Source organism: Pelodiscus sinensis, chromosome 2, assembly GCF_049634645.1.
Source record: "Pelodiscus sinensis isolate JC-2024 chromosome 2, ASM4963464v1, whole genome shotgun sequence".
NCBI classification, from domain to species: domain Eukaryota; kingdom Metazoa; phylum Chordata; order Testudines; family Trionychidae; genus Pelodiscus; species Pelodiscus sinensis.
The window spans coordinates 207,576,674-207,600,336 of NC_134712.1; the positions used below are offsets into that span (position 1 = coordinate 207,576,674).

Here is a 23,663-nt window from a genome sequence, read left to right on the forward strand (position 1 = left end):
TTGACTATCCTGTTCACTACTCCTTTACAACCCTATTGAGTACACTACCTCCAAAAGGGGAAGCAGTCCTGGGGACACGACTCTCTACCAGAGTGGGGAACAGACTGAGGGAAACAGACTCAGACATTACAGACTGGACACACAGATGGGTCCCTGTTAAATGTATACCCTGAAAGGGTTTGTTTGGATTGCACATGAGGGTGGAGGTGGGAGAGTTACTCAGCCAGATGGCTTGAGTTGCCAAAGAAGGCTTACACGGAGATTGTGTGCAGGCACATGCACTCAGCCAAAGGCGGAAGCTCTTGAGATGTGAGTGCCCGCCCCATTACAGGGGGTCATCACAAAAGGCCAGATTTAGGGGAGGGTAGAGCTTGTCAGGGTGAGAGTTCAATGGGCCTGCTCAATGGAGGAGCCCCAACTGGTGCTCAGGCAACACTTCATGATGAGCTCCCATTCCTCCCCCACTGTCATTTCTCTATTCTCTTTTCTTGTCCACCCCATTCCTCTTATTCATTTCCCTCCCCATGCCCTATTCCACACCACTTCCTTCCCCATCTCACCTCTCTGTTCCCTGATTTTCCCCAACCTTCCCTTACCCAGTCCCATGCAGACACTCACTGTTGCACAAAAAGCGGCAAGGCTCCCAGCATACAGAGTGTTCAGCTGCAGACTCTCAGTGGAAGAGAGACAGCTTCCTTCAGCAGAATACAAAAATGGGGAGGGGAGGAGGAAGCAGTTGCACATAACTCATATTCCCCCACATGCCTCAGGCCTTTGTTTGGGGGCCAATCCTCCTTCTCCAAAATTGCACCCGCAGTTGTCTCCGCACTTCATTCATCTTGCAAAATTTCCCTTTGTTTCCCTGCTGTTTTCTGCAGGAAAGTGTTTTCTGAGGGCATACAGTCACGCAGAATCCCCCAGAAGTAAATTCTTACAGCCAAGACCTTATTCCCTAGTTTGAAGGACCACTACATTAGTAGATTTAAATTTTAGCTGAACTCCCCAAAATAAGTCCTGAAAAATATCCTGCATTTTAATGTTTTCAAATTGGATTTACATTAAAAGCTCTTACAGCTTATCCCATATTCTCTGAAATTTTCTTCTGTAAAAACACGTTTACCTAAGGAAAAAAATAGCTACCACCGTTGTTCTCAGAGGAATACAAATAATTTAACACCAGTTTTTTGGGGGAGATTCATCTGTCAGACAAGACAGTTTACTGTCTTCATAAAGTAGTAAACTTTGCCTTTAATCTTTTCTTTTCCCATTACAACATATGATAAAGAGCATAAAATTACCTTCATGCACAGTTATGCCACAATTGTCACACTGGATTATTTCATCAGCATCTTCACTGTTATCCCCAAGACAAACACAGCAAATCAGAATATGGTCCATTTTCTGGGAGGTCCAGTTTTGAGACTTTTCAAGGATCAGCGAGTCCTAGCATTGAAAATTAAGATGTACTGATTATACTTGGAATCACACTGGAATTATTTATTGCTACAGGCTGAAACCTCTATAGTCCGGAACCCTTGGGACCTGACCAATTCTGAACAGGACAATTTTCTGGACCACAGGAGGTCAATATTTTCTAGCAGCATTACCAGCACTTCCACTGCTTACTGTGCTGTTAGAGGACATTTGGGATAAAATACAGCTAAGCAATACACAGAACACCGTAAGCAAGGACTGGTGACTGTAAACTTTATAGAATTGTCGGAAGCTTGGCCACACCTATGGAAAGTGGACAGCTGACTAACTAAAATCACTTGGACAACAGATGTTTCTGGATGAGAGAGTTCTGGATTAAAGAGGTTCAACCTATATTAAAAACAGATATTTATCCAGTGTAAACAAAAAAATTAGATACTTAAGGATAAAACGTCTGATGCCCTGTAATTTTATAAATATAAAAACCATGTACAAACTTTCAAGTGCTTAGTTTCCCATCTGTATAATAAGGGGGGGGGGTCTTCCTCTCCATTATAATCATATGACTCCCTAGTGCAACTCTGCCATCCATCATTTAAGAATCTTAATGATGCCTGCAGCACACAAGCCTTAAGCGGGCCTATAAGATCTACTTATAGCAGGTCTCCCTTCCAGCAGCCTTATTGACCAACCTGATTTAATCTGTTGGTGTTCTTGAACAGAGGGTAATCAGAAAATATAATTCTTGTAACGAAGTTTTTAAATGTTGAAAGTATGTTTTGGGAGTCCAGCTAACTTAAGAAAAAGTTGCTTCACTTTGTCAGAGTCTATAACTTTGCAAAAACCCACACAAGTATTATGTTACTTTTACATACAATTTTTTAAACACATACACATCTCACCTTTTGACTACAAACATAAGGGTTTGCAATCACGTATATAGCTATAAAGTACTTTAGAATTCTCCACAGTGAAACACCGTATATAAAGTGAAATTTATATAATTTTATATAATTTAATTAGGAATTTCTCTCATGAGAACAGTTTATATCATTCAGACATAAAATAATTAAGGATAAGTTCTGGGTATTTTCAACCTTTCAAGGTATTAAAATGAATACTATTTAGAATGGATTTAAGATTGTCCTCAAATTGATCAATGTGTTTCTGAGCTGTAGAAATGTGCATCTGTACTGTATTAGAATTCTTCACCCATCTACCCACCCCAGTTTTCTGTTTTTAAGGAGTGGCTTCACCAATAAAAGTCTTAACAAAAATGGAGAAGTGAGGCACCAGATGCACCAGTAAATAAAAACATAGCTGATTAAAGAAGCATTTGTAATAACCTTTGCCCTAAAACTACCAATCCATATTTGACACTGCACTGCTACTATTAGAATTCCTAGCATATGGCAGAATTTTTTCCTGCTGCACCATAAGCCACAGCAGTATATAAAATGGGTGGAGTAGAAATTATCCTTTTCAAACAACCCATTTCCTCCAAATCCCTTATGTATGATTGTGATAAAGTAGCTATATCCTCATTCTGAATACCCTGACCATGTAACAATGACAAGATATTCCCTAATAAAAGTAGATTTTAAAGAATGAATACTTGCACCCCTTACGTCAGTGGTTCTCCAATCCTCATGTGAACTATTACCCACAGTCTCTAAAATCTCACACAGCACTGCTCTCCATGCTTTGTGTTCTGTCATCACCAGGAAACGCTCCATAGATAACTTGTGGCCCATGGACAACAGTTTGAGAAAATAAATCTGATGCCCAATTGGCTCTGAAGAAAAAATCGTATGCGATCCTTGGATCTGATCAATCACTTAGCTCATAATTGGCAGCAATACAGTACTAGACAGAGAATAACATGAGTAGTCAACATTTCCCAGATGCAGACGCAATTAGTTTCCAGATGATGTGGGCCTCATGATATTTTCACTTCACAAATTTTCATAAGAACAAAAAATGTTTCTAGTTGCAATATGCAGGAATACAGTTAACAACAACAATGTGGTGATAAAAGTTTATGCAGAACCTTAAGTCCCCTCACCTCCCTGACGGCCATTAGTCTGTTGAATTAGAGGAATTAAATTAACAGGAAGTTATTCTGCTATGTTTTCATTACAATATAATAAATGCACATAAATAGCCTTCTCTACAAAAGATAATGAAAGCTGTACTTTTTTTTTTAATTTCTAGTACTCAAACACCAAGAAAAGTGAGGTCAGGACCAAACTGATGATCTGAAAGCCTGCGTAATATGTCTAGCTCCCTCAACATTTTAGTGAATTTTCCAAAAACCTCAAGGAAACATGTTTCTAACATGGCATTTACAGCCATCCTTTCTATGTTAAGCAAAAGATGTGCCTAGGTTATAGATTAAAACATCTCATACAGCACCTTAGAACTAGGAATAAAACAATTTAATAGGTGTGTATGTCAGCAGAATATGGAGAAAATGTTGATTTGGTTCTATTGTTCTGAACTTTAAGAAAATTAGAGCTAAATCCACAATCTCAGATCAATACTGCAGAGTTCTTGTCACTTCTAATTTGCTTTAGGATAGCTGTTCAGTAGCCTACATGGAATGTTTGCAGATCTCAGTCTTGTTCCACTACACAACACAAATGACATCCTGATCCAACAGGTCAAAGAACCTGACAGAACAAATGAGCTTCCAATTCCAAAATGTGGACACAGATTCAGGTATGAGGTACACAAAGTTTGAGGCACAGGGAAAGTTTGTACTGCTGCTACTACTTTTTCTATTTACAGAAGATTCCCAATTCCAGAGCTATTAATCTGGCACAAGCTATATATTCATGTCAAACATCCAAACAAATAAAAAATGCAGGTAGTCATTACATATTTAAAAGCCCATTCATAACATGGGCAATCTCTTCAGGTATCTAAGTAAGGAGCAAGTAGTTCTACCCAGACTGCTTGCAGCTATTGTCCTGAGTTTAAAGATGCTCACAAAAAATTTGGTAGAAGAGAGGGTAACAAGATGAAGGCAAGCTAATAAACTTTATGCGCTGATGTCACTGAGTATATTTTCCATTACCCTCTTAATCAAGAGGGCATGAGCCTTGAGATAATGTGGAAAAGTCTAGGAATAAGAGAAATTATAAAAATAATATACAGTGTCATGTTTGCATAAGGGAAGAACAGGAAATAAAGTTTTCCTCATATTACATAGATTCAGGATTAGCAAGGATTTCCCCCTTCTTTTAAAATAAGGTTTTAAAAAGCCAGCACTTTATAAAACTAATGAATTGAACATTTCTCTGCCAGTATAATCTGCTAAATCTGAAAGAGTTTGTCTATGAGTGAGCGAGGCTGGCCAGCCGTCCGTCCAAAAAACTCCTCCTAACAGTAAGAGCAAGAACTACCAAACTAGGTATGCAGCTTCACAGAATCATAGGGTTGGAGGAGACCTCAGGAGGTCATTTAGTCCAACTCCCTACTAAAAGAAGGAACAATCCCAACTAAATCATCCCAGCCAGGGCTTTGTCAAGCCAGGATTTAGAAACCCCTAGAGATGGAGTCTCCACCACCTCCGCAGGTAATCCAATCCAGTGCTTTACCACCCTCTTAGTGAAATAGTTTTTTTCCCTAATATCCAACCTAGACCTCCCCCACTACAACTTGAGACCATTGCTCCTCATTCTGTGAGTCACCACTGAGACCAGCCTCTTTACATCCATCCTCTTTTGGAACCATCCCCTCCCCCGCCCCGCTTTCAGGTACTGAAGGCTGCTATCAAACTACACCCTCAGAGTCTGAGGGATTTTGTCTTATTTAGTCTACAGAAGAGACAAATGAGGGGATGTCTACACTGCAGAGTTATTTTGAAATAAACTATTCTGGAATAGTTATTCCAAAATAGCACATCTACACTGCCTCAATTAGTCTGAGCAGGTGTCTCTAACGTAGATGTGCTATCTCGATTTAGAGCCCCAGGAGGAATGGCCCTGGTGACAGCTATTTCAAAATAGCAGAAGTGGACCATCTACACATGCCTTATTTTGAAACAGCTATTTCGGAAGAGGCGTTATTTCTCGTGGAATGAAGTTTACAGATTTCAAAATTATTTTGAAATAATGGAACTGCTGTGTAGATGCTCATAGTTATTCTGGAAGAACACTAGTTCTCGAAATAACAGTGCAGTGTAGATGCACCCTAAGTCATATGCTCCAGCCCCCTAATCACTTGTTGCCCTCCACTGGATCTTCTCCAATGCGTCCACATCCTTTCTGTAAAAAGGGGGGAGGGGGAGCCAGAAATGGACATAATACTCCAGATGTTGCCACACCAGTGCTGAATAAAGGGGAATAATCACTTCCCTTAACATTCTAAGAACTCTATAGAAAGCCAGAATTTTCAGCCAGTGCCACAGGCTCTTATTTTGATGGTCTTAACTGGAAAAAAAGTCTAAAACTGGGTCTGATTTGTAGTTCTCTAAACACTGACATTTGTCTAACTAAAAGACAATTTATAAAACTTCTGACTAAAGTTTTTATCTAAATGAATAAAAAACTGTACTATGTAAACACTGATATTACCTCACTTGCATGGAGAAAATATGTATGAGAAACAGATAAGGTAGAGGAATGAGCCAATGCTGCAAGGATACCAAATTCAACATCAAGATTAGGTTTTGTAAGGGGGCTCAGATTCTCTAGTATGATGTATTTAGTGGCCAAGAATCCCTATACGGGTCAAGAACCACTGTTCCAACTCAAATCCTACATCTTCAAGGTAAATGGATGGATTTCATTCTCATCACCATTTAACTCACCATACAAATAATATGGACTTTTGTAAGAAGTATTAAGTTTCACAATCTATGCACATGTATATCCAAATAGATTTAATGGGAATTGCAGAGGGCCTCATTGGGGAAGAAAAGAACTCCTTAAAGCACTAGCAATTATAAAATTGAAGAGTATCATTTATCTACTAATGATGCTTGACACAAGTTGCGACAATGTAAGCTTAATACAGTAGAACATTATAGAGGTACTTCATTACAACACAGAATCAAGTATAACATAGTCTGTCCTTGAATTCTATCTTTGCAAAATGAAAGCGTAAAAAAATAAACTGAGCAAAAAGACTTTAAAGAGAAAAAAACTAAACCTTATTAAAGACCTCAATATTAACTGCCTACACAGTTGCTTAGATACTCCGTCCTTTCCTACATCAAGCACAGTAACATCTGTATTACAAAGGACTTTAGCTTGTGCATTGTAATGAGATTCTACTGGGCTTGAGAGGAACCACTTTTATTAAGTGTGAAAAATTATAATAGTGATGCTGCCAGCAGCACTTTGAAGGCTTGCTGTTTCAAATCCCATAAAATGAAATTTGAGTTATATGCTGTTAACCTAGAAGTTAAAACTAGATTTTAAAAAAATTATAGTTCATTAAGCCAATTTTCAGTTTTAGAGATTCAATTACAGTACCTTGGTTTGTACTGAAGGAAAACCAGATCTAAACAAAAATAGCTTAATAAAAAAAATCAGTTCTTAAACAGTGTTAGGACAGTTTTTAATCAATTGTGATAGTTCCTTCTGAAAGGTAGGAGGAAATGGTTTTATTAAAGCCCAGTGTTTAAAGCTAGGAGATCTGGGTTTTAATTCTGACTCTGACTTCTGGCAGAGACTGTAGTGAAGTCACTTAAGAATCAATCCATTAAGGTGCTAAATACCCATAATTATTATTCACGTCAGTGGGGGCTCAGGACATATCAAGGATTAAGACCTTAATCGCTCTGTCCTTCAATTTCCCCATCTGTTATATGGGATTATACTGTAGCAACGCTAACCTGCCTCAGATGTGCTGTGAAGCTTCATCTATCTGTGAAGTACTTTTGAGTCTCAGCTAGAAGGCAGGGATAAAGGTATAGTGGTAGTTTAAAATTAGAAAATGATATAAAGAATAAAGGAAAGAAAGTGGACCACTCTCACTTTAAGAGTTCCTTAAAGATCAAGGTAAAATAGGCCTGCAATGTCACTAACTATTGTACGGCATCAGGATTAACTTTACCTGCTCTGAAGTTCAAAATGACACATTTATCCAAGAAGTAATTAGGATGCTAACACTATAAAATCTAACCATCCCTTGTAAGGTCACAACAGGCATATAAAGCATATAATGTACACAATATCAAAAGTTTCCAAATGTAAACAACTGTACTGGTTTAATGTTATAAACAGTACATGAATTTGATAAAAGCAAAACATAAGGGATATAATTCTCAAGGTTTTTTACTCTCAGTTACTAGCACCAAAATGCACAACTGATATCCAATGTAATGGATTTATTCATTAAAGTGGTCTCTCATTAAAGTTTAAACACAGAAATTTCAAAATACTCAACTCTAATCTCACAATTGGGGGTGTTAAAAGTAAAATCAGCACAAATTAGTCATCAGGAAATATCCTTTAAATGAAACAATTCTCTAAGTAATTCAGTATAATTATAATTTATCCATAAATTACATTCTATTGTATCAACACTATGATTACCTGCAAAAAGTCAATAATCTTTACAGTGATTTTTATAAAATTTTGCAACTATGATGTATTAAGTCAAGAATCTTAACAACTCAGTAGAATAATGCTACACCTATTTAAGGCAACAGAAATTAGGAAGATTACAACATTGGGAACTTAATACATAATATTTGCATTCTGTAATCACAATGATTCAATGCACTTAATTGTTACCCATGGTACCTTTTGGTGTGATTAAAAAATAGAGCATACAACAGATAAATAGCTTGTTAGAGATAATGTTCACTCTAGCTTAGCCTGCATCTGAGTACATGTTTTTCTATGAAGAGCTTTCGAACAGTGAATGTAATGTTTGCTTTCTACGACATTTGTTGCAATGAGGGACTGGACAAGAACACTTGCTTTTTTTTCTTGCATTTGTTAGGACATGTCAAAGCTCTTACATGGCTTTAGTGTTGCTTTCTGTTTAATAAAGCACGTTACAGGCAGTCCCCGGGTTACATGGATCCGACTTGCATCGGATCCCTACTTACAAACGGGGTGAGGCAACCCCGCACTAGCTGCTCCCCCCCAGCAGACCAGGGAGACGCGGAGCGGCTTTTCTCAGCAGACACCTCAGCTTGAGAATAAAGGACTGAGGGAAGTGAGGTGTGGGAGAATAAAACTGAGCTCTGGAGAAATGTTTGGCTAGAGTTTCCCCTACAATATGTACCAGTTCCGACTTACATACAAATTCAACTTAAGAACAAACCTACAGTCCCTATTTTGTACGTAACCCGGGGACTGCCTGTATAACAAAACTAAACTGATCATTAGCAGAAGTTAATTCACACTATAGACCTTCTTGCTATGAAGCTGATACAAAGGCCACTGAAGCCAATGAAAAGAGTTTCATTGACTTAAATGGGCACTGATTGGCCCTTATAGCACAAGCAAATTTATTTCACATGTAGTACCCAGTCAGCATAGCTCTGGAGCTTTTTTTTTTTTTTTTAAGGGAAAAAAAAAAAATCAAACACTGTAAATAGGATTCCAGTCAGTCTAACTTCAATGAGTAATTTAGAAAAAAATAGCACTGCAGAATACTTTCCATTTTTCAGACATATTATAGAAAGTTGGTTGCTCTACCTCATTGCTCTTGCTTTGTGAAAGAGCCAGGCTATCATTTGTCAGTTCTTCATCATCAGCACTAGTCCTGCTAAGAACTTTATTTTTCTTCTTCTTGGATCCACCATCACTAGCAGTGCTGCTGTTGTCCTCATTGCCTTCCTCATCATTGTCTTCCTCATCACTACCACTTCCATCATCTTCATCCTCCTCGTTGTCTCCATCACTTCCCTCTTTCCGCAGTGCAGTTTTTCCTTTCTTCTTCCCAGCAGTAGGTCGCCAGTCGTTGTCATCCTCACTGTCATAATCATCCATATCATTTAGTTCTTCCATTGATACAAAATCCAGCAGAGGTCGGTTCCTACGCAAATTCCACTTTTTCGGTTCATTTGCTTGCTCATCAGCAGCAGGAGCAGCAGCAGCAGCAGCAGCATCAGATTCAGTTGCTTTTTCTTTCTCTTTTTCTTTTTTCTTTTTTGGCTTCTCATCTTCCTCCTCCTGTTCTTTATTTTCAGTCTTAATCACATCTTTTTCTGTTGTAGGCATTGCTTCTCCAGTGGAAGGTTTGGATTGCTGATCTTCCTCTACTTTCACTTCTGCCAATTCTTCCTCCAAGACATTTTCTTCTGATTCACTACAGGAACCTTCACCACTGTCCTTCGATGCATCTTCACTCCCACGACCACTTCCTTCAGAATCTGTTGAGCATATGAAAATTTAAAAAAAGTGTTCCAACACAAATGTACCCAAAAAACCCCAAAGCTGTTGAAGTAACAAGTTGTTAAAGTTACATATTGATGTATGTTGTTCCCTTATTAGGCATCCAACCTATGTTGCAGTTGGTGTCCAAATATCGCTACTTCATGTAGTACTGAATCTGTTGAATGAGTGTACTTTGAAGTGACAAAAAGGACTAAAATATATTAAATGACACCATTAAATTCCCCTTTGCATCACAGCTCATATTACCAATAAGCAGTACTATGGGACAGAAAATATCAAGTGGTGACTACATAAAGCATGAATAAGTACACTTATTAAAAAAATTAGTTACTTTCTAAACCTTGAAAATTAACTTTATATAAAACAGATACTCAATACAAAACACTCCATTTAAAGTATATTAAAGTTACAAAATGAAGTATTCAAAAGTCAAGAAGTGCCAAAGTTGAGTTTGTTCATATAAACTTAACTCTGCCACTTGCCATATCCATATATATATATATATACACACACACACACACACACACACACACACAGTAAACAACGGTCAGATTAAAAACTTACTACTTTTACCCTACAAGACCTCGGTTTCATTCAGTACATAGTTTGGACAATATGCAAGTCTGAATTATCATCACTCCATTATTTTTCTTCAGTTAGAAGTCTCTTGACTCATTCACTACATGAAGTCCAATATGCACAATGGACAATTCATCAGTTCTGGACTTCTCTCTCTATTCAATGTGCAAATAAATGAAGTTGGAGTTATATGGAAAAGAGCATGTGAAAATGTAATTAATGATTACTGTGATGCATTTAAAGATGTATAAACTTCATGGCTTGCGTGTTTCTCTTAGTAACATTTTTTTTTTAACTAGTTTTCATTTGGAATATTTATTTTAAGAGAAATGAAGAAATTGTCTTATTTGGAGCAATTTGCTAGAAAACAGTAAAAGTTCTGTTCCTCACCATACATGCGCTCAATGAGACAAGGGCTTCTGTGATATGCATATTATTCTGTGAACCAAGGATTGAAATTTTCCAGGTTGTTCAGTTCTACCACTAAACTGTACTGATCACCTCCAACAAGTGCCAAAAGAAACACACCTCTAACTTCACCATGCATTTTTTGAACCATACGTTAGAGAATTGCTTTACTGGCACGTAAAAAATGCATCTGCCCTTAAATCACCCCACTTACCAGATAACAGTGACTAAAGCATTTTATTAATTACCAACCAGCAATTCCTGCACATACATTCATAGTCATATACAGCCCAGACAGTGGAACTAGCAAGGTTATGTATGGAGGAGACAAGATGCAGAGAATCCCACAGTACACATGATTATTAGCTAAAGCTAGGGATGTAAAAATCTTGTTTAAGTTTAACCATTTAGCTAATTAAACGGGGTGGGGGGGGGAGGGAAGAGAATGAGAGAGAAGTCATGATGCTTTCAAGGAAGACAGTGACAATCCAAATTGTGAGAAAGCAGCAAGGTATACTCAGTCCCACTGACAATAAATATGAAAGATAAGTTATGCCTTTCTATAAAATGGTCACTTGAGGCTTGAATGCCATTGAACACACTGAAGAGGGTAGCCTTTAAAAGAGGGCAGTTCTTTGTGGAAGTCTGAAGCAAGACATAACTAAAAATTCTTCAACAAAGGCATAAAGAACAAAGTGACTTCTATGCACAACATTTCAATGAGTTTTTGCTACATGAGGAGTGTGAAACATCTGTATTATTCTGCTATTAAATCATGAAGTACAAAAAAAAGTGACACTGGGGTCCTATAAGAAGTTTGGCACATTTCTTACAATAAAATGTAACTTCTCAATTAACAAATTTTACTTTTAAATAATCAAGAGAGCCATTTTATACGAAGAGCATATGCTATAGGGATATGGTAGTGTAACCTTGTAAATGGTTAATCAATGACCTTGGACAGGCTTAAAAACTAGCTCCTGGTACACACCCGCTCCCGTGGAGCCACCTAATACAGAGGGAGCAGCGCGAGGCAGCAGGCAGGAGACAGAACGCAGGGGGAGCTGGCTTCGGGTGCTATCATAATACCAGATGCTTAATAAAAATAATGGCCAAAAACACAACATACAGCTGGTGGCCAATAGAAAAATTTTAAAAGGTTGAGTAAAAAGGTATAAGCACTTTAACCCTGCTATCAAATCAAAATAGCTAAATCCATTCTGCTTACTTAAAAATTATCTTTATACAGTTTGAATCTCTCTAGTCCAGCACCCTCAGTGACCTGACTGGTGCCAAACCAGAGAATTTACCAAACCACAGAAGCTCAATATTGTCTAGCAGCATTACCAATACTTCCACTGTTTACTGAACTCTTGAAAGATGTTTATGAGTAAATTAAAGCTAAACAGTAGCACAGAATACCAAGAGCCAGGACTGGTGGCTGTAAACAAACTTTATGGGACCACAGAAAACTTGGCCACACTCATAAGTGTACATCCAGTTAACTAAAATCATGCCAGACCAGAGCGTGACAAATAAGAGAGGTTCAACCTGTAGTTTCAACTGAAACATTCATGTTCTTCCCTCCACTTATTATGCAGCAATGCTGATGCAAATGGATACAGAGTTCATCCCTCAGAAGCAACTCCATATCCACACAGCTTATCAAGTGCTTTGAAAGCTCTAGGCTAAAAAGGTGCTGTACACAAAAGTTATACAGGCAACAAATAGATACACTAGTCCAGGCATCAAGAATCCTTAGGTTGCACCTATTTAAAGTAAAAGAGAAGAGTATCACTGCTTTTCAAAGCAAACTGATCTTCATTGCATGCTATTGGATTGCAAAACATCAGCCGAAGACATGAAACTTTGCATCATGGCATAAAAGCAAGCAGCCCAAATCACAAACCTCAATGCTTTCTCGTGTAACTTAATTATAACTAAACCAATGTTTTTAATTTTTCTGCAATGAGACCACGTAATGCCCATCTGCAGCCAGGATCAGGTCTTTGCAAATCAGGGCTGGAGAATCGCACACAAGTGAGAAGCAAATAAATAAATAAATGAAAAAACTAAACTCCCTCACTGAGAAGGAGAAACACACTTCCCACATTTCCCTTGCACAACAGAGCCTGGGGGGCCCCGGCTAGTAGATATTGTGTGCTTCAATCCTGTGGTGTAGTGGCGGGCTCTCCAATGCTAGGGTAGAGCCTTGAACCCCCGAGGCAGGATCTAGGCAATCTAGAGGCTGCATCCAGCCCCCAGGTTCCTCACCCCTGCTCTAAATTATTTGTAATAAACAAGAGAATATATACAACTTTAGCTATAATGATACTATTTCTAAGTAGTACTCCTTAGAATCTGAGGTGTAAAAAGGTTACTTTGTTCATTGAAAGTAACCATACAAATGCAACACTAAAGTTGAGAACTAGTTTCATGTCTACACTGAAGTTTATGAATTCCAAGACCAGTTGAACTGAATGGAAGTTAAAAGCAGTGGGATCCTTAAAGATAAGAAGTAGGACCCTACCAAATTCATGGTCCATTTTGGTGAATTTCATGATCATAGGATTTTAAAAATTACAAGTGTCAATAATATCAGCTATTCAATATTAAAATCTCATTTCTTTTAACTGTATGGGTCCTCTCTCAAAAATGAGTTGGGGAGGGGAGAGGAGAGGTTTGCAGTACTGCTACCTTACTTTTGTATTGCTGCCGTTGATGCTACCTTCAGAGGTGGGCAGCTGGAGGATAGCCACTGCTGCCTGGAAGCCAAACTCTGAAAGCAGAGCCACCAGCAATGCAGAAGTAAGGGTATGGTATAGATGATCATAGAATCATAGAATAATAGGACTGGAAGGGACCTCGAGAGGTCATCAAGTCCAGCCCCCCCGACCTCAAGGCAGGACCAAGCTCCATCTACACCATCCCTGACATGTCTATCTAACCTGTTCTTAAATATCTCCAGAGAGGGAGATTCCACCACCTCCCTTGGCAATTTATTCCAATATTTGACCACCCTCACAGTTAGGAATTTTTTCCTAATGTCCAATCTAAACCTCCCCTCCTGCACTTTAAGCCCATTACTCCTTGTCCTGTCCTCAGAAACCAAGAGGAACAAATTTTCTCCTTCCTCCTTGTGACACCCTTTTAGATATTTAAAAACCGCTATCATGTCCCCCCTTAATCTTTGTTTTTCCAAACTAAACAAGCCCAGTTCATGAAGCCTGGCTTCATAAGTCATGTTCTCTAAACCTTTAATCATTCTTGTCGCTCTTCTCTGTACCCTTTCCAATTTCTCCACATCTTTCTTGAAATGTGGCGCCCAGAACTGAACACAGTACTCCAGCTGAGGCCTAACTAGTGCAGAGTAGAGCGGCAGAATGACTTCACGAGTTTTGCTTACAACACACCTGTTGATACAACCTAGAATCATATTTGCTTTTTTTGCAACAGCATCACACTGTTGACTCATATTCAACTTGTGGTCCACTATGACCCCTAGATCCCTTTCCGCCATGCTCCTTCCTAGACAGTCGCTTCCCATCTTGTATGTATGGAACTGATTGTTCCTTCCTAAGTGGAGCACTTTGCATTTCTCTTGATTAAACCTCATCCTGTTTACCTCTGACCATTTCTCTAACTTGCTAAGGTCATTTTGAATTATGTCCCTATCCTCCAAAGAAGTTGCAACCCCACCCAGTTTGGTATCATCTGCAAACTTAATAAGCGTACTTTCTATCCCAATATCTACATCATTGATGAAGATATTGAACAGTACGGGTCCCAAAACAGACCCTTGCGGAACTCCACTTGTTGAACCTCTCTAGTTCAGCACTCTTGGGATTAAGGATGTTAAGAGTTGGGTAAATGACTAATCATGTAGTCAATACAATTTGCATTAACTACACGATTAGTCGATAAGGGAAGGTACTCTGTCACAGCTTGTGCTGATCTAGGAGCTACCCTTGCTACAGCTCATCAGTTTAAATGTAGTAAGAACCAGGCAGCTCTTACCACACTTAAAATGCAGAGCTGCAGCGATCCCAGACTGGCGCAAGCCAAGACTGAGCCAGATTTGCTCAGATCCAGCTTGCACCAAGTCCAGCAGCCAGCCCCAGCTGCTGCAAACAGGCTGCTTGCTGACAGCAGCCCCTGTCTTTGGGGAACGGGAGGGGGGGCAACTCCCCACTTGGACCCCTCGCAAACAAAAGCTGCTGCTGGACCAGCCTCCGCTCATAGCAAGTCTGGGTCCACTGCAGACTCCTCTACCCTCCACCCACTATGGAGTCAGTAGCGCAGGGGCGGGGGGAGAGAAAAGAGGGAGGCAGCACAGTGAAAACAGAGCTGGGGGGGCAGGCAGCAGCTTTTAAGCCACCTTCCCCCAGCACTGGCTCCTGTTGTCTCACACACACACACACACACACACACACACCCTGCTGCCACTGATACATAAACCGGGGGGGGGGGGGGGGGGGGAGCAAGTAGTCAACTCAACTACTCACTTACATCCCTACTTGGGACCTGACTAATGCCAAACCAGAGAATTTGCCAAAGCACAGGAGACTGATATTGTCTAGTAGCATTCTTAGAACACATGTTTAGATTGGACATTAGGAAAAAATTCCTAACTGTCAGGGTGGTCAAATATTGGAATAAATTGCCAAGGGAGGTGGTGGAATCTCCCTCTCTGGAGATATTTAAGAACAGGTTAGATAGACATCTGTCAGGGATGGTGTAGGTGGAGCTTGGTCCTGCCTTGAGGGCGGGGGGCTGGACTCGATGACCTCTCGAGGTCCCTTCCAGTCCTATTATTCTATGATTCTATGTACGGGTAAGTTAGAGCGAAATTACAGCACAGAACACAGAGCCTGGACTGGTGGCTCTAAACAAACTATATGGGACTGCAGAAAACTTGGCCACATCCATGGTAAGTGGACACGTGTCTAACTAAAACCATGCTGAACTACAGATATTGCTGGAGCAGAGACGTTCAACCTGTATTGCCATACTTACTTCGGCATTGCTGCCTGCAGAACTGGGCCCTCGGTCAGCAGCTGCCACTCTCTAGCCACCTAGTTCTGAAAGTCACACTGCAGAAGAGTGGCAATACAACCACCCCCTTAATATCGCCTTGCGACCCCCCCTGCACCTTTTAGGTCAGGATCCCCAATTTGAAAAATGTTGGTCTCCTCCAGGACATTGGTATAATATAGGTAAGGGTACACAAAAGACCAGATTTCATATGGTCAGATTTCATATGGTGAGACCAGATTTCATGGTCTATGACAATTTTCATGGCCATGAATCAGATAGGATCCTAGAAATAAGGTATCAGTTGCTTCCATCATTTACCATTGTGTTGATTACACTCGAAGAAAAGCACAAAAACCAAACTAACTGATACTTTTATAACAAACAGGTCTACCCAAGGAAATCTTATCCATGCTAGGGTTCTCACAGGAACAGGTGAGTAATTTCAGAAGTTCCTTGATTACATGCAGGACATCAGAAGAACAGACTCCAGAAGATTTGAGAGTTAGGATACCTATTTAAAACAGTTGAGTCCAATCTTGCAAACCCTTGCTATAACACACACTTCAATTGATTTCAATGTGACAGTAAGCATCATCTCAGCATTTTATACTATACCACAGGCTTTTAAGTTCTACACCTTCACATACAGATGCAATGTGGCAGACAGAGGGAAAACCCCAACTTTTAAATTTCTTAATTTTGGTACATTTAAATTCTCGTTTGATATTTAATGTACTTTCCCTCCATAGAACTTCAGTTGTTACTAAAAAAATTAAGATTTAAATTGCTGTGTGTGTGTGTGTGTACGTGTGTGTGTGTGTGTACACGTGTACACTGGTATATCCAAATATGTGCATTAGTGCATATTTGCTGAGTAGTCAAACATACCTGCATTTATTAGAAAATGCAATATTGCACAATATTTTAAGGTAGTTCTCCATGTACTTTTTTATTGATTATCTACACATGTAAGGAATCCATTGCAAACAAGAAATTCAGCCACAGAATTCTAAATCCAAAGTACTTTATATATAGGGCTTGATCATGCAACATACCATACATAGACAGACCGATGGATCCACATGGAGCACAATTGAATTCAACCAGGTTCCACATGAACATAGAGGTGTGCCCATGTGTTATGTATTGTAGAATCAATGTTGTACATTAAAGGAAAATCTACTCTTCAATCTGTAATAGTGCCTTTCTTATGAGAAACTGTATATTCCAGAGTCCCTTTACAATTTCACACGAAAGAGGAAAAAAACCTAGGCCCAGCACAAATTTAAGACACCATGACAACCACATACAAAAGAGCATAGACCTACTTTTTCAAGTATACAATTACTGTCTAATGAGACACAAGAAGCAATCCAAACATTTATACTATACTTACTATTAAAAAAATGCTAAAAAGATAGAAGCCACAGTAGAACTTAGAACTGGCAAGCTTTTCCTCTCAAAACATTCAGAACTTCATTTCAAATACTTTTTTCTTTTGACAGTTTACAGAGTAAGCACTCCCAACTGAAGTTACACAAACCAACTCTGAAGTTTTAAAGCAAAGCCATTTAACAATATAAACACACAAAAGGTCAAAATATTTCAAAAACAGAACATGTGGATTTCTTTCATTGTCAGAGACCCCAAACTGCTTTGGCTTCTATGTTGTATCTTGAGGGAATTTCCACTCTCACTCCTTAAACCATTGTAAACTATTCAGGTCCCAAATTGAGTTTCCATCCCTGCCAGTTCAACATCCATAGGTCAATGGGCCTTTATACAAGTGGAGCATTTAGGTTCCAAACAAAAAAAATTTAAGAAGAAAGTTTTATTTCTGATTTTTTTTTTTTTACTAAATCTGAGAACATTAATAAAAATAGGAATATATTATGTATTTTCCTTTCTGCATCTGTTTTCCAATCACCTCCTAGAACATTTTGATCCTCTCAGTGTGCATTCTATGCTCCCTTTCCCAAGAATCCCATCTTTTCTATTGCAAGAGAATAAAAGAGACTAGCTTGCCACTGAAAATTGACAATATAGTTAGTTTCACAACTTTTTAGAGCAGTTCTATCTGCAAGATGAAAAACCTTTAATTCAAAAGAAACTTAAAATAAAGTTTACAAGATGGAGATCATTTCATTCTGGTACTGCTACAATTCTTTCCTACAAGAAAATCCCCAGGGGAATCTTTAAAATTGGGACTAAAGCAGAGGAAGAGATGCCTTTCGGCTTTAGACCTCTTGTTTATCCACATGGCAATATCACTTTAACCCTCTTCCTCCCACCTCCAGCTTCTTTTTCTCCTGTTACGTCAGTTAGGCTATGTCTACACTTGCGGCTTCTTGCGCCAGTAATATGCAAATAAGGCTAAGCGTGGAATATCACCGAGCCTCATTTGCATACCTAATGAGCCACCTTTTTTCCAGAAGAGGCTCTTGCGCAAGAAGGAGCGTCTACACTGCCCCTCCTTGCGCAAGAAAACCCCTCTTGTGCAATGCCGTTACACCTATTACTTGACAGGAAGAACAGCATTGCGCAAGAGGGTTTTTCTTGCACAAGAAGGAGCAGTGTAGACGCTCCTTTTTGCACAAGAGCCTCTTTAAAAAATGGTGGCTCATTAGGTATGCAATTGAGGCTTGGTGATATTCCACGCTTAGCCTCATTTGCATATTACTCACGCAAGAAGCCACGAGTGTAGACATAGCCTTAGTGTGTGGGCTTCTTTAAGGCTTTGAGAGAGAGTCCAAGCAGGTACAAGGGTCTTCACATATGAATTAGACTGCAGGAATAGGGCTTTATATTAATTGTAAATGCTTTGAAATATTATCTTGAGTTCATACAGCTCCCTGCACTGATCCAACTGAGTTTTCTGGTGCTACTATAATAAGTGTAAGTTGATTTTTCACCCCTTCTTTTTTCCTTTCTACTTTTCGCAGGTACCAGGTTTAAAAAGAGGCAGCCCAGAACCTGATTTTGAAAAGAAAAAAAAAAAAAAAAGTCCTGTGAAGGCAATGACTGTCTAACATTGATATGTTAATCCAACACTACAAAGAATAAGGTATTTCCAGAACAGTTTTTTGTTATGGAAATGCCAGGTCTGTATATACAGCACTGCAGTGGCTCAGCTGTACTGATGCAGCTCCACTGCTACAGCACATCTGGTGAAGATGCTCTATGCCAGAGACATGCTCCTGTCAGCATAAAAAAATCCACCACCACAAATGGCAAAAAGCTGTATTTGCCAAAAAAGTTCTCCTGCTAGCATAGTACTGTGCACATGAATGATTATGTCAGGATAACTGATGTCACCCAGCAGGGTGATTTGATCACAACACTGAGAGATATAAATCATCCCAACATAGGCTATAGTGCTAACATAGCCTAAATAAAAACTAGGTGCAACAACTAAGGCACTTGTACAGAAGATTCATATTTTCCCTGCTGGTCCTTGTTTCAGCCACAAGGTGAAATGTTTGAAAGCAACTCTGACTTATTATCAGTCTGCAATCTATTTTTACTTGGAAAAAAATTCAAGTTCTATCTGGGGTCAGGTGTTTCACAGATGTACTGTCTAAATTTAGTTGGGTGCTCTCTGTAAGGCAAGGATTCCAAGCTAACCAGATTATTAGGCTTTATGTCCCAACATTTCAACACATGTATATTCTATACATGACCAAAAACCATACAATTTCCATGTATAGTCTTCCAATGTTTCAGTACCACTCTTCCTTCCATTTCAGATACTAGTTAAAAAACCCAAAGCCACAATTTGATAAAAATAAAAGATGCAAAATCATTTTGAACTCGGGAGATGAAGGGAAATGTTTACCTGAAGCATCTCCAACTTTAAAATCACTGTCATCTGAACTATCATAATCTAAAGCTTCCAGCAGTGAAGCTGCCAAAGGCTTCACTTGCCTCCTCTTGGAGCTGCGATCCACTGTAGAAAGAAAACATGCAATTATTAGACGACTATGAAAACAACATTATTAAACATAAACGGTGCAGATCATACAGGTGCTTTGCGTCTTTGCTGTGCAGTTGGAAGCTCAAACAGCACGAGATACAACAGCACCCTCCTACAGCCAAGGATCTCAAATCATCCTACAAGTGGAGAGAGGAAAGGAAACGTGATGTATAAAGGCTCGGAGTTAACACAGCTCCTGTGGGGGCACCCGCAAGCCCCCAGGACCAGTGCCCCCAAACCCATAGCTCCTTGGGACCAAGGGCATTGGCTAAGGAAAGCCGGGGGGGGGGGGCAGAGAGGGGCTAATGCCTCTCACGGGTAGGGAAGGCCTCCCACCGTGGGAGGGAAGAGATGAGACCGACGCCTCTCGCCGGGGCTGCACGGAGCTTGGCAGTGCGGGGAGAAGCGGCTTCCCCGGGACAGTCACTCACTAAGGCCGGCGAGACAAGGAAGCGGAGGGCGGGCTCGGGCGCCGGCGGCAGGCGCGCGGCTCCCTCCCCTCCGGCTCCTCAGCGCGGGGCCCCGGAGCTGGCGGAGTCCGGGCCGGTAACCCAGACAATGGGCACAGCCGCAAGCCGCGACCCGGATGCAGATCCCGGCCACCGAGCAGGGCGGGCTTTGCGACGGCGGCTCGCTTCACTGAGCATGCGCGGAAGTGCCGCACATGTGCATTAGCGAAAAGCGAAACCGCTCCAGCTTCCCGGCTGCCCCGCCCCCTTGTGCAGCTCAGGAGCCCAGCTGGGACGCGCCGCTGTGCCTGCCCCTAGCCCTGCCGGGGAGCAGCCCGGGACCGGATTTGAGGGGACAGAGGGGGCTGCCCAGGCGTCAGCGTCCTGATCTGTGTTTTCAGTACAGGGAGGAGAGGCTGCAGAGGGGCCACGGTTCACTCACTGCGCTGGCAACACCACGTGTTCAAAAGTCACCAATCACCTCACCTTACACAGAGAGAGCGAGCGTGTGTGTCACACACACGATTATGATTAGCCACGTGTTGTGATTGGTTTCTGAACTCTCAAACTGCACCCAGGTCAAGTTTTCCAACTTATCACAGCAACTGTGAGGGCTAAAAATCATTTTAAAGTTGTTGAGTAAATACTGTAGCTGCTACCCCTCCAAGGAAATCCTCTTTACACACACACACACACACACTTTTTAGATTTACTTGTTTGAAAGCTCATCTAATCACATACATCCAGGAGCTAGGGATTTTAATAAACCAAATATTGAGAGACTCATGGTGAAATCACAAAAGCTGGATATGCTCGTCACTGCCTAATCCTGATATGGGAAAATGGATGCCTCCTCCGGAGCAGATGACCACGCATCCACATCTGTGTTTAAATCAGTGTTGCCACTCCCCTTCCTTGGAATGTCATACATCTGACCTCCAAAACTATGAGACTGATTTAAGACCCATGAGATTTGAAAAAATACATTCTGATTTGAGTCTTAGATCTTCAGGTGTTCTTCATAACTACTAGGGCTATAAAGTGTGTGTGTGGGGGGGGGGGTGTTTTTTCAATAAAATCTGGGATATTCATGTAATTACATGACTCCAAGAGCTGGGGCTTTAGGAAAAGCATGTGAGACTTGCAATAAAAATAGCAAAAACTGATGACACTTCTAAAAGATCTGTGAAAGTTCTCAAGTTTTAGTTCAGTTTTGAATGCTACTTTGTTTAAATATATCTATATTCTAAATGTGTTCCTTTGTTCTTGTCTAACAAGTCAGATTGATAGAAATGGGCAATTTAACTTTTCTACCATTTATTATTTTGTATCTCAATCATGTTTTTGCTTACTAAAAGTTTAATAATTACATAAAGATCACTTTCTACTCTCAATTCTTGTGTAAGCCTCACAAATAGTAGCAGTTCACTGTCAACTGAAGTAATATGTAGACTGAAATGTATCTCAGCCCACTAACCATAACTAAAGACTGAATTTGGTCCTCCATCTAGGAAGTTTGACACTATCACATTAAAAGATCTTTGTTCAGTCATGTATGTAGATGTTGGCATACTCACTGTAGCACTCAGTGAACAGGTTCTCAATCAGTTAGTGACTTTTGTATTTCTTTAGTCTTATGCAAATCAGAAAGGACACTTACACTCTCATACTCTAGTTATCGCTAACACTGCTACTACAGGTTGAACTTCTCTGATCCAGCACCCTTGAGACCTGACCAGTGCTGAAACAGAAAATTTGCCAAACCACAGGATGTCAATATTGTCTGGCAGTATTACCAACATTTTAACTGCTTACTGAGCTCTTAGAAGACATATATGGGTAAATTAAAGCTAAATAACAGCACAGAACACTGAGAGCCTGAACTGGTGGCTTTAAACAAACTTTATGGGACTGTGAGAAACTTTGCCACACCCATAATAAGGCTAACTAAAATCATGCTAGACCATGGATGCTGCCAGACCAGAAAGGTTCAACCTATAATATAAAGATAGAAACAAGCAGCAGTCCCACAAATAAAACAGTAACTAAACCACATAGCCCAGAAATTTCTATGCCTCCTTAATCATCACCATTTCCCTTTCTAAAAATGTCCCTTGCAAACATGAACTTTTCAGCATGCCCTTCACACCAATAGATTTTGGCTCTCTCAAATGGTTTTGAATGTGTCTTGACTGTCAACACCTCTTAGTTTTTATTTATGTTTGTATCACCAAGCAACCATCACAATACCCTTGTAACACTTCTGTCTACAACTCTACAGTATTTTTCAGTCCTCAGATCTTTCTCTAGGAAGAGATGTTCTCACTATCCAGAAACCTAGACTCTGTTTGCCACTCTCCTCCCATTTGCATATCCTTTCTGTACTCTTTAATTATCCTCATTGATAAGATAATTAGCCATTGAGCTCATCTGTTCACAGCCTGATTGGTTAATTAAATCTGTCTCAATCTCTGGGGAATCTAGTTAGTGATGGGCCATTTTTAGATGCAAGATTCACTCGTAGGGGGAATTCTGCACAAAAAAATTAAAAATGTGCACAATTTTAAAATTTTGCAAAAACGGCATATGTGTCAAAACAGTATAATCACTCCACTTTGAATTATTTTGGTAATTTATTTCACAATATCTGTATCATACTTATTGACAGGTAACAACAACGAGATTCCACCAGGAACAGAGACTTAAATCAAATTCTCTCCCCTCAAGAACTCAACTGTGGGGCACCTACTGGCCCCAGACATCACCACTAAACTCCCCCAGAGCCCAGCCAGAGGGTACTCCTGGAGTCCCAATACCTGCAGCCCCAGAGCCCAGTCACAGAGTACCTCCAGAGCCCAGACCTGGGCCTCTCTTCCCCCAGAGCCCAGCAGCAATCCAGTCACCTGCATCCCCACATCCTTTACTCTTCTTCACCCTCTGTCGGAGCTGGGTCTTCTGGAACCTCTCTCATCCCTGGGAGAACAAGGATCAAGTCAGGCAGTGAGAGTGTGCAGAGCCTCCATCCCCAATGGTCTGGGTACACCACTTACTCTGAATAGCAGCCAGTAGTAGTCCCAGTTCTTTGCAGGGGGAGCATGGAATTCTGTGCAAATTCTGCATTACACAGTGGCACAGAATTCCTCCAGGAGTAAATGTTATATACAAAATAATAAGTTTAGAATTAAAATGTTATTTTAGCCATATTGCTATAACTACTATATAAAAATACAGAGGGACATTCAGAATATCTGGTCATTCCGTTACCTGAGCATTACAATTACTCTTTGTTTGAACTTCAAGTGCAAAATCTGTTGAAAGAGCAAGTAGCTTGATCTTCACATAATGTGTTCTTCAACTGCTAAACAAAGAAGGAAATAATGTTTGTGGGTGCACTATTGTGCTAAGAAATACAATAGC

General features: G+C 40.1%; 1 protein-coding gene across 5 annotated transcripts in view; it reads right to left on the reverse strand.

The window, feature by feature from the left end:
• Window positions 1–20,461, reverse strand: part of PHF14 (PHD finger protein 14) — a 380,891-nt gene extending 360,430 nt beyond the window's left edge. For 2 of the 5 annotated variants that reach the window (XM_075922308.1, XM_075922307.1), the window contains exons 1-4: window positions 20,229–20,389; window positions 19,660–19,770; window positions 9,099–9,775; window positions 1,299–1,443 (exon numbers count right to left, since the gene is read on the reverse strand). In XM_075922308.1, coding sequence (XP_075778423.1) covers window positions 1,299–1,443; window positions 9,099–9,775; window positions 19,660–19,770; window position 20,229 — 934 coding nt within the window. In that variant the 5' untranslated portion in view covers window positions 20,230–20,389. Of the gene's footprint in view, window positions 1–1,298; window positions 1,444–9,098; window positions 9,776–19,659; window positions 19,771–20,228 lie in introns of all 5 variants that reach the window. The other 3 variants (XM_075922309.1, XM_075922311.1, XM_075922310.1) reach the window with 2 other exon arrangements.
• Between the last annotated feature and the right edge of the window lie 3,202 nt (window positions 20,462–23,663).